The 12,807-nt window shown below is 31.5% G+C and overlaps 1 protein-coding gene across 1 annotated transcript; it reads left to right on the forward strand.

Annotated features, from left to right (window-relative positions):
• The first annotated feature begins 1,769 nt into the window (after window positions 1–1,769).
• On the forward strand, window positions 1,770–3,721 carry LOC145314659 (uncharacterized). The gene is made up of 3 exons (XM_080154666.1): window positions 1,770–1,969; window positions 2,195–2,746; window positions 2,843–3,721. The coding sequence occupies exons 1-3, from the start codon at window positions 1,798–1,800 to the stop codon at window positions 3,157–3,159; spliced, it is 1,041 nt and encodes a 346-aa protein (XP_080010792.1). The 5' UTR covers window positions 1,770–1,797; the 3' UTR covers window positions 3,160–3,721.
• Window positions 3,722–12,807: the final 9,086 nt, after the last annotated feature.

Genomic DNA, 12,807 nt, shown 5'->3' on the forward strand with positions numbered 1-12,807 from the left:
ACTAATGCATTTATGTTAATGTTTTGCTTTAATGGATATTGTCATCCTTGTTAAAAATATTTATATTTGAAGATATATAGAATATTATAAATCTTAATAATTTCTTGGAAACCAACAACAAAGAAAAATTTGTAGGGGGTAATTAATGATTCCTTGAAATTTCATTTGCTTACAGACCTTTGAAGTGACAACATTTGAACATTTGTTTTATTTTTGCTATCGTTATTATGGCGGAACAAGGACAGAGAGTCAGAGTTGGGCGCAGGCGCAAGCTGGTAGCGATGGATGACTTGGTTCCTTACTTCCCCCGTACACTTACCTGCACAGATCCAGAACCAAGTTTATACCCCGACCTGATGCCTGGATGGTACGCCCATTATCAGGTCCTTCACAGATCTTTTAAAGATATATCTAACCTGCTTTACAGGTCGGGGTTTCAGAGTGTTCGGAATATGCAGGCGATCAGACTATTTAGTGAAGGAATTGGTATATACCAATTCCTTCACCAAGCCCTTCCATCTTCTCAGCGTACACGCGAACAAAATGAACTTGTTCTGCAGCAAATGGAAGCAAAATGCAACGGTTACCGTGACGACGCCTGTGAACAGGTATAAGTTTAAAATTAATTCTTAGAAATTTAGAATGACCACAAATACCTAAATGATAATTTGATTAATTACTTATGTTTAGATGCCTAAACCCGATGCTTCCGGCCGCAGCATCTACGAATATTTCGAAGAACTGTTGAAAAGGTTTGGGCTTGAGCATTATCAACTTCTCAGCTCCACATCCGACTCGGCTGCCAACTGTGTAAAGGTAATGAAAAATTATAAATTATAATTATAAAATCATAACTATTTAATAGTTTTTTCTCGCATCGTATTTTAAATGGCTTTCCGCGGATGTAAAATGTACAATTGTAAGATAAAACCAGTTTTTTTAGATGAATATTTGAATGAATACGAGAATTAATATTATAAAACAATACCATTAGAAAGTAAATCATTAATTTATTTTTCATTCTTTAGTCCGTCAAGATACTCAATGAAGAGCACGGGAAAACCCCCACAGAGTATACAAGTTTCATGAACCATGAGGATGAAGATGAGGGAGTCAGTGATGATGATGATGATAGTGATAAGGAAGACACACCTGAGGCTGATAGTGAAGATGAAATCCCGTTGGATATGTTCATAACAGATTTAGATGAGGTTGAGGATGGTGTTGTAGAAGCCGAAGGTGAGGGTCAGGATGGAGATGAAGAAACCCTGGCAGGAACAAGACAAGGCGATGGCGGCATATCAAGTGCGATTTTCTACAGGTCCATCGCCATCAAAGATCCACAACAAAGAGAGGGTAAGTAAAGTTAAATTAAATTCATTCCCAAAAAATTCAATGAATTACATTTAATGATTTACAGGGGTAGTTTCACGAAATGCATTTAACTAAATTATATTAATTTATTAAATTATTTCTTTTCAGCAATCACAAATTTCGGGAAACTAATAGAAGAGAACATCCAGAAAACAATGGTTTGTGATGAGCAGAAATGTGGACTTATAGTGGGAGGTGTTTGCCTCAACCACCAAGTGGAGTTGGCGTTGAAGCAGGCTGCCAAAGTTGTAAGTAAATTAATTAAATGATTAATAGAACAAACTAAATAACTTATACAGTAACTTAAAAAGTTAAATAATAAATTATACAAAAACGTGAAAATTAACAAATATTATATTTTTTTAGAAAGGGAAGGGGTACAACAGAACCATAATTAACCTGGCAAAGCTGGTCAGTAAAATTATGAATAACAAGAAGCTGCGTCGCATTTTGGTAGAGAGTGGACAACGTATGCTTACCAGATACGTGGAGACGAGATGGAGCTCCAGAATGAACATGATAAAGCGGTTCTTAGAGTTGTTTGACAACAAACAACTACTTCAGAAGGTGAAAAAATCCGTGCAGGATCAGAAAGGTAAACCCAAAAAAGTTAATTATAATTTAAACAACAATTTAAAACTAACAAAATTACCAACTTAAATTTCTCTCTGTCCCTTAATTAAACAAAAGAGAAAGGTAACAAATAGAAGTTTATTAAAATTTAAACTAAATAAATTATTTCTTCTCTCGTTCCCTTAATTAAAAATTAGAACTGTATATATCAATAGAATTAATTTTTAATTTTTAATTTTTATTTTAGTCAACAAGAAGTTTGACAATCTGTGGCCAACACCTGACCAGGTTCTTGCCCTCAGAGAAGTCCTGGAAGTGTTGGAGTGTGTGGATACCATGCTGACAATTCCTGCACAAGCCCATGAGGCCACAATCGTCCAGATGTTCACCATGCTGGATACGGTGTTCTTTACCCTACGGACAAGTATGCCTGGCAACTTATTCGCTAGACGTGTATTCAAGTTCCTTCACCTGAGAGTTAACAAGATTGTCCGTACTAATGCAGGCTGGCAAGTCTGTCTCTACCTACACCCCCTGTCACGCAGTCATTTGGAAATGATTGCGAGTGGCACACAAAGCTTTACGGTGACACAGGATGAAGCAAAAACAATTTTACAACAAGCACCCAAAAATTGTAGGTTGTTGGGTGAACGGCTACACCGAATCTCACTGAGAGCCAACCTAAGTCCTGAAGAAAAGGCAGATGAAGAGGCCGACCTGCGTAGAGCTAATGCGGATGCCGACAATGAGGATTCCGAAGCTGACGAGTACGAATCTCCAGAAACTGCACCTCCCACAGGTAAAGATATACAATATTAATTAAAATAGATAATAATAATAACATTAGTTAAATAATTCAATTATCATTTTTATTAATTATATTTATGTATTACAGGCATGATGACACCCATCCAAAAGATGTTTTGGAACAAACAACAAGAGTTCAAAGAAATTCAGGCTCAAGCAGCAGCCAAGAAGAAAAAGAAAGAACAACGTGACAAACAGAAGGATCCCCTGGACGTCATGAAGAAACACCTGAAAGCTGGGCTGAAGGATTGGAATAACATAGAAGAATCCAAGTTGCATGCCTTGACATACGGTTACCAACGTGAAGTCGCTAAGATAAAGGAGGAAATTGCGAAAGTCAAAAATCTAAGTCCAAGGATTTCGATGTTGAAGAACGCCAGAAACTGTACAAACAAGGAGCAATGACCGCAACCCACAGGATGCTTACTGCCAGGTATGAACATGTTGCAGAGAAGATATGTTATCCACCTGGACTTGTCAGTTTGATGACCAACTTCAACAACTTACCTGTTTCTAATGCGAGGTGTGAGAGAATTTTCTCACACCTCAAATTAGTTTACTCATCGAGGCGGTATAACCTAGAGAAAGAAACCATCCACGCCATCATGTTCTTGAAGATGAACAAGCTAGTCCCCAAGAAGTCCCAAGCATTTTGGGATAGGCAGGTAAAAGTTACCAAGAAGACAGCAACCAAGGAACTGGAAAAGTGAAATAATTTTTGTAAATATGTTTATCATATTAATTATGTTGGAAAGAAATAAAGTAGAAGTAAAGTAAAACAAATAATTTAATGAAATAATTTTGTGTTTTTTAAATATCTGTATCATTACCATTATAAAATAAATGTTGTAATAAAACCCAAAAAACTGTTTATTGATATATTTATTTTTTTTGCAGTATTGTTATTTAATTTAACAAGGATGAATAATCAATAAGTAGCGAAGCCAAAAACATTACTCAAATCATACTTGTCTTGTGTCTTTATGCGTGGATGGTCTCTTGCTCGAGGTTCTAGAGTAAATAAGTTGGACATCAAATGAAAGTAAATACTAAATATCCAAAAATAAATTTGAATTTCAATTAAAGGGTGATGGAAAAAAATAAAAATGCGTACTTGCCGCTTCGCTTATATTATTGTACATTCAAACATCAGTAAACCAAAAATCAGACCAATCGGATAATTAGGTCACATAAAAATTTGTTGTTAAAATGTAAAAAAAATACGGACATTAATGTCAGAACTGAATTATCAGAATGCGAATATATAAGAGTCTAAGCAAAATTGTAAGTAAATTTGTTTATAAACAGCTTGATAATCAGGTTTAATATGAGCGTACATTTAAAACCGAGTTTCAACGCAAAAAAACGCGGAGCCGAATCTAGAAATACGGCTGCGGATGTGTGTATATTTGGTAACATATGGTTTTTAAGTTTGATTTAAGGAAATAGACCGTTAAATCATATTATTACTGTAAAAACTCACTTTTAACTAATGTGGAGCCGAGCCGTTCTGAACGACGTAAAAAAATGCACGGAAATTCTTTTCGAACACAGGGATTCAATATTTTTAGGTAAGACTTATCGATAAAACACACCCGATACTTTGTAATTTTGGAACGATATAAAAAAATAAAAAATAAACATAATTAAAAACAAAGTATGGAGCTTGCCGAATTATTCACAGTATAAAATCTGTGCGTTTAAAATTGAAATTACCAAAAGGCAAAATAAGAATAATTAAGTTATAACGAACAGACTTATCACTTTATATTTACAAATTATTACAAAATCCTTACCTTAATATACAGTAAATGATTATGTGTACTGCCTTCCGAAATAGAAAACATAGCCTATTATTTTGACGTGTATGTACTCTTATGACATTCACTCAAAACAATAGACTACAATAATTTTTTTCGGACGACAGTACAGAATTAGATCTTCTTGTGTTGACACTTGACTAAGACTTTGTTTCTTTCTTCTTTTTTTTTATAACTATGCAAATAATATTTATCACTTTATTTTATTGTATTAATATAATTCCATTTGAAGTTTTCACATTGAATATTAAATTTTTTATTATTTTTCACTTTTCTTTGTATCTAACTAACGCGTAGTATGACGTGTCAATACACTCTGAAATTCAAATAAGGACTGAAGAACTATGTGTGTGTGCACGAGGTGCACGAGGTAGAAATGTACATGGGTAATTAGAAACTTCAATATAATTTATTTCGTTATATTTACATTTTTTAAAATAAGATTTTTTAATATGTTTTGACCACGGTAAATAATAAAAATTTGTTGGAGGAATTTTTGTGTATATATTTATCCCTGATATAACAGCATACACCGGAAACGGATGATATCAAATAACAGGGAATCTATAAATATATTGTTACAAATACAATTACAAACTATTATAAGTTAACTTTAATATATTTCATTATCGTTATATACTTTTTTTACGTAATGCAAAATTATCCTTTTTTAATATTAGGAAGAATTTTTATTTTACCCTGTAAAAAAAGCAATGAAAAAAGTAAGACGTCTAAAATGTCGTATTCTTAACAGGTAGACTTTTTGGAGTAAGGAAATTATGTCATCACATTAATTTCATAGAAAGAACCTAAAAGTCTAATATATCTAGTAAATTTTATTTCGGAATTGTTTAACGAACATACTTAATTTAAGATTGCGTGATTTATTTCGAAATAGAAATATAAAACGTAAAAATTTATTATTTTTCAAAATCTTCTATTTATTTACCAAGTACTTCGTATATAAATATTAAGAAATTTGAATATTTAGAAAAATAGAAATAGGGATGTATTTTTGAACGAAGTGAGAGGGGAATTAATATCCTATTTTTGAAATAGAATTCTTGCACACGTATATAAATATTCCCCAATTTCAATATTTTCATATCTCTGAATTCCCTTCCAAATTTACTCGAAATACGATACGTTTAGGGTTTAGAATAGTTAATATTTAAAATATCTAGTAGACACATCATTGATACAAATATTTCTTTAAGATTTATTATAATCACATAGATAATTTAATATTACATATATATTAAAATTATTTCTATTTACCTTTTAACCGATGTACCTAAAGAAAAATGCAGATTTTTTTCGTCTTGAATTAAGTAGATTCTTTGAGTTCGAAGATTTAAGCTTAATAAGACCGCTCTATAGTGTATCTTAGCTCTGTTACCTCGGCCAGACATACTACAGAACGGCAAAACTAAAGCATAAGATAATTTTATTTTGATTGCTTTGATTGATGATTCTAAAGTTTCTTGAATTATTCATGATTCTTTTAATTTTCGATTTGATTTAAACATCACTAATTATGTTTATTTTCAGTTGATGGAGCCCTGCGCCAGAAATCCTGTCGGAAATTATGCAGTATCAAAAAATTGTGATGGAAAGACATAACGTCCGTCAGGATAGCTGGAACACGGCATTATTAATATTTGAAAGATTGGTTAGTTTGTATCTTGAGGGGTTCATTCTAACTGAGGCCCCAAATTGCCTTAATTTTGACTGTATGAATATGTACAAGTTGCTTTCTTCTTAAAACAGAGAGAAATTGCAAACTCAGCATTTAGAGAAGTTCTTTTCTTATAATTGAGCTTTTGTTTTATTTTGGTAATTTAATTTGCATATTTCAATTGCAATTTTATTTTACGCAATTTTGATTCACGAAGATTTAAAATTATGAAATTTTAATTTTCCGATGTTTGATGATTTTTTTACAGTCATATTTTATTTAGATTTAAGTATCTATTTTATTAAACATGTTAGATTAAGGATTTACCTATCTTATCTAAGAATGTCTAGATGTAAGCCCGAGTATTTTTCGCTGGAGAAAATGCTTAATTTTGAGAAGTTTTTTATGAAAATTTTACTTTTCTTTTTTAGCAAAAAGATTTAGTAGAAAAAATGTCATTATTTAATCTTTCTTTCTTTTGATTAAAAGTTTGAGTTGATTATCTAATTATTGATGCGATTTTTAATATAAAAAATCATTTGCCTATTATTATGTAGGTACCTAATCAAAGTTTAGGTACTATTGATTATTAATTCATGTATTCGCAATTACATGGTCTGTAATTCTAACTTTAATTGAGATTTTGAGGCCATGATTAATGAGATGTGTGAGTGGTAAATGTGCATTTCATGAATGTTGAATGCTTTTCCCATTCCTTATTCCTATCCTTATGTGGTAGTGGAGTCGGTTTGAGTTATTGTGGTGTTCGTAAGTTACCATAATTAATTTTGGGCCTGATGGCCATGCCATTTTAAACTCTTGTAATTTATGCGTTATGAGATTGTGATTTTGTGGACACTGTCTGCACGCATGATGTTAAGATGAGTTATTGTGTTCGATTCCCAGTGACTAGACGGGTGTGTGTTGGAATGATTTTTCTTGTATTCCCTGGTAAGTTCGAACCCATTAATTCCCTTTTCCTTACACCAGAGAATGAGTGTGTTACGCGGCATTCCTAACTATCTCCGCGCTTCGCTTGTAAACAAACAAAGAGGCGCACATTTTTTCCTTGATGATTCCCATGTGAAGAGCTACGTGAATAAAAACTATGTATTGGTTGGATATACATGCGCTCTAATCCGTGGAAGATCTCAAATAAGCCTTCCTGCTTAGTTTGACATCATAATGTGGTAAGAATTTATCTTAATTCTTAATAATAAGTGTAGTATGGTATATTTTCACGAAGAAATTTAAAACATTAATTTTTCAACAAATAGACCATTTAACTGCTAACTTTTGACATACGAATATTTTCCTTAATTTTATTGATCATTTGAATCTAAAATTATCAATTTCTGATGCTATTTAATATGTTTCGTGCCAATTTAAAGTTTTTTAGAAATTTTATATTTTTAATTAAATTGAAATCACGCAACCTCGATATACAAAAATAATAAACCATTAATACTATGTAATTAATTTTTATATTTTTGTTTTAGATTCACCGTTTTCATGGTAATAAATACACATTTGTAAACATTCACATGTTGGTCATTCGGAGGGCTTGGAGATTAAGAATTCGTGAACGGCAAGGAATGCGTTCCGAAACAGTATGAAAACGGTCATGCTGAAATAGAAAATAACAAAATTAATAATCAAATATTAAAATGTTAAATACATGATAAAATAAATCTTGTAAAAGAGAATAATCTTTTCTTATTTGGAACAATCGTCTTTTTAAATAAAGTAAATATTCATTATGAGAGGTTGCGTGCATTCGAAATTATATTTTAAAATATATAAAATACTAGGGTTACTTTTTGTGCTTAAAATTAATCAAAAATTAAATACGAGTTTGAAATTCATAAACAAAATCATTATAGACTACGATTAAAATATTCTGATACAAAAATAAATTAATTACTTGGTCTAGTTTAAGTAAAAATGAAAGATTAGTTTGCCGTCTTTTAAAATTCATTCCATTCCATTAAAAATGCTTAAAGAAAGAATTCTTACCGAAGTTTTTGTTCCTGTAAAGCCGGGAAGCAATCAAAGGTATTTTTCAGTACGGACAACACCACAATTCTGATTATACATGGTTTTTCATCACGCATATAATCCGCACATTTTGAAAGAAAGATCAAAGATGGCTACGCTCGCTTTGTTTATGGTCCATGCGCAAGCATTGTTTTGAATGCCGCGTTCAATTATGAACATTTGAATTTCACCGCTTTCCAAACTGACATTAATGATAAGGAAAACAAAAGGATAAAGGTTCGAGTTCACAAACGCATCACACTATTATACTTCCGATACAATAAGTTTTATGCTACAGAATTTGGAATTTTTAGTTATTTCTGTGTTCAAAATGATGCACAATTGCGCATATTTAAAAAAAAACATTTATTAATGTTTTTGCACTACCTAGTGTATGTTCTTAGCAAATAAATTGGCATAACTAGTTGGTTGCAATAATCCTTAAAGCTATTTATTGGTTAAAGTACAATGGGATAGATTTGTTTTTAAGGGACAAAATCTAAACAAAATTAGTATGCTACTCTGATACACTTTCATTCATTCATTTGCAGCCACTTTCAGCCGCGTCTGAAACGTAGCCGCCATTTAGTTTTGGGTATTTGTATCTATCTGCAGCTTAGCCACTCTTTTCTTATATTATCCACAGAGAAGAGCAACCTAAAATTTAATATTCAGCTGACGGTCCGTCCCTAAAAAAGGCAGATGCGAATGAGTTCTCTATGAATTCTCTATCTAAGAGAAGCTTGACAATAGTCCTATGATGGTTTTAGGCTATTTTATTTTTAGATACACATAGATTCTAGTATTGTTTTAGAAAATATTCGACTAAAAGTATAAATATTGGTTTTATCCAATTTTTAACCAAATTGCCTATTTGAGTGTAAGTTTTATATATTATATTTAAGTAGTCAGCCCATATCATTAACTTTATTACTTTATTTGTAATAGCCTCCTTTAATCAGGGATAAAGGTATTATCATTTTATAATTGGAGTCGAATCAGAAATACTCATTGTTAAACCATACTTGCTTTGCTAACTGCAAAACGGCTGTAAAAAGTTTTGGTTTTGATTCGTCTTAGCTGCCACAGAAGCCGTCCAAAATACGATATATTTAGTTTTCAACTTTAACAATTAGGGACGCTGTATAAAAATAGCTTTAAACCTTTCTAGGACTGAAAATAAAATAACCTATAACGATCACGGGACCTATGTGAAGTTTACCTAAAATAGAAAACCCAAAGAGTTAAGTAGTATTTGAGATCTTAAGTTTCAGACAAAAAACCCTTACTGATGAACAAAATTGTCAGTTAATTTTTTTTGTGTTTGTCTAATAAGCCTTTATCCTAATAATGCGTATGTACAATGAATAATAGCTTCATATACTTAATCTGTTCCTTATTACCTAGAAGCACAGCTACTCTATCTCCTGGAAAATGCCCGACCGACTGAAGGACCGACCATATTCCCCGGCAAATAAAATCAATTTTCAATGATTGTAAATTTCATATCACAAAGGCAAAATTAAAGAGCTACTCTATAATTTCATTAAAGATCAATTTTTCGGTCAATTATGGGTCTGGAAAGTTTTTTTTGTGATTTAAAATTCTAAATTTCACCCATTACTTATACAGAATATGGAAGTCCTCTTACATACAGTCTTATATTTCAATATTTGATTTTGATATAATGTTTGTTTGTTGATGTAGCGGACATTATTTTCTTGTTCATTTTTAGAAGTGTTGTAAGGCTAGAAACCTGAATAGTTATTTATCGCAATGTATTATAGACAACTTTCCGCGGATATTAAAATGAAAAATTAAACCAGTTGCTTTGCTGATGGTGGTAACCTTACAACTTTTAGAAAAAGAAAATTAGGGTATAGTCCTTTCCACGACATCCCTCCATAAGGAGCGATTCTTCGTATTTTTAAAATGGCTTTTTTTAGGTTAGGTTAGGTTATATTGTGTTAGGTGATTGCCCCACAGGGTTAGGTAATTGGCCCCGCAGGGTTAGAGCCCCCCGCAGGGGCTAGAAATAGGAGAAAAGCTACTGTGAAAAATACGAAGAATCGCTCCTTATGGAGGGATGTCGTGGAAAGGACTATACCCGAAAATTACCTTCCCAAAACATTTTGCAAACCTTCTTTTGCGCATTGCAGAACGGAGAAAAAAGTGACACGCGGATCAAAATATTTTAGCGCGCTTTTTCTTTGTTTTGATTTCAATTGCTGATGACTCTATTTGTCTTTTTCAGGAGGGAAAAGGATTAAAATTAGAAAATATTTACTGAAAAATTGAAAAAATTATTTCGAAGAGTCGGATGATTGTCTGAATGTGTATCCATTAATGTTTCGATAACTGCATTGCTGATTAAATTTTTCCTGCATATTGTTTATATTTTTATTGTAATAAATTATTGCAACACATCTTGGTAATTTATTAATGAACATAATTGTATCTGTTCCAATTTTTTTGTTAATCCTTATTTCTGTCTTTATTTGTAGGGATGGGTTGGGTTAGGTTTGTTTATCTTTGTTTTGTTTTGATAGTGCTAAATTCATCTTACATGTTTACATGGGGGTTTATTCTAAAATAATTCTGATAGTTTCGTTTCGATGTTTTTATTGCTAACAGACAAGATTCAAAGGCTTTAAATAAAGTGTATAAGACAATCAACATCTTTATTGCACGACCTTTATCTGTACCTTTTTCTGTTAGAGTCATCCGTATGATATAGAAGAAGAAAATTTAAGTAGTCAGAAAAACCAACAAGAAAAATTTGTAGACATGTGCTTGCTTTTAGAAAAATTTCTATAATTTACCCCCTTAAAGATGAAATCATGGTTAAATCATCAGATGAAATTGTAAATAAGACATTACATGTTATCAAGGTGGCTACAGACATTAATTTACTATTTTTATTTTGCATAAATAATACATGTTCTAAGGATTTGTAGTCCTTATATAAAAGTTATTGGATATATCTAATTTAGTTTTTATTGTGGGTGTTATATTTTCAAGGGGCAATTGTAAGGATTGTAAAATTATTTGTGACAATTATGAATACAAAAACAGCCTTTTTTTTACCTAATGCGTGAAAAAGTATTCAATTTTTTACATAAGTAAACTTCCTAAAATTTACAACTTCAAAATGGTAATTTGATTGGAAGAATTATAAGATTGTATTTCTCTAGAAACTATGATATTTTTATCACATTTAGTAAAATTTGTTGTGTGTAATCTTTATCAAAAATTGATTACACCTTGAGGTTTGAAATCAATTTTCTTTCGACTTTGTAAACAGTAATAAAAAGGCGGTGAAAAATATTCCATAAACAAATAGGCTAGCGGGGCAAAAAGATAGAAAGCCATGTCAATCGGCCCGTTAAAAATTAATATTTAACAATATAAGTCTATTATCAAAAAATAATTAAAATTTTGCCTTTTTATTTCAACAATATAGTCACCATGAAAAAAAAATATTGACGAGAAAAAAACATAATTTTATTTAGGTACATAAAATATGTATGTACTGTTATTTTTCTAACATTTCTAACTACTTCAGAGGGATATGCTGTCGTCTTTGTTGGGTCGACTGGACTCAATCTGTAAAATGCTAAAAAAAGGTGGAAGGCGGCTGAGAATAAATATTATTAATATTGGCTTTCAGTCGAAAGATTTTTCGACTGCGGCTGCAGTATTCCCAAAATTGATGCGGCACTCTCGCCGTTTGTTAATTAACTGGCTGCTGCAATTGCTGATCCTTGATATTTGATTGTAAGTGTTGACAGCAAAGATAATATCTGTGAAAAAGTGTAAATAAAAAAATTGAGGGCTGGGCCGAGTAAAAACAAAAGGAACAATGTTTTATGATAAATGAATTGTCTGTGGCCAACTTCTTTAGATGTAGGGATTTATGTTATAATATGATAGTCGGTATGTACGTCCGTAACTAGAATGTTTTAAACATGCTGATTTTTCTCAATAATCGAATCCTAAATTGAAAGTATGCTCCTTTACTGCATCGGTATTTACGCAATTTTTGAACAAATTAAATAATGCTCTACCTATTTAGTTCGGGTATACGTATTTCTAAGTCCACATCTTAATATGTATAACATATAGCTAAGATCTGTCCATATTAGATATCTTCCTATAAGGGACTAATTTTTTAAAGTCAAACTATCCATGTCATTATCTTACTCAAATAATGGATTGATTTTAGTGTAGGTTAAATTTTATATATCTGTTGGAGTGCTGATATTTAACTTTTTTCATTCAATATAACACTCTACTGTTCTTTTTAATCCAAAAACGATAAATTATGTTCGAAGAGGTACAAATTGACATGCTTTTTTTTAAATAATGATGTTTAAAGAATATACCTTATGAGTTGGCAACAGAATAATATTTAACATCATTAGGCCGACAAAATTAAGAAAGAATACATTTGTTTAAATCTGATTTCTCTAATCCAAGCAACAAATAATTACAATTTCCCATCCCAGAATTTTGGAC

This window comes from Acartia tonsa, chromosome 1, assembly GCF_053477335.1.
Source record: "Acartia tonsa isolate MP-2025a chromosome 1, ASM5347733v1, whole genome shotgun sequence".
Taxonomy (NCBI): Eukaryota; Metazoa; Arthropoda; class Copepoda; order Calanoida; family Acartiidae; genus Acartia; species Acartia tonsa.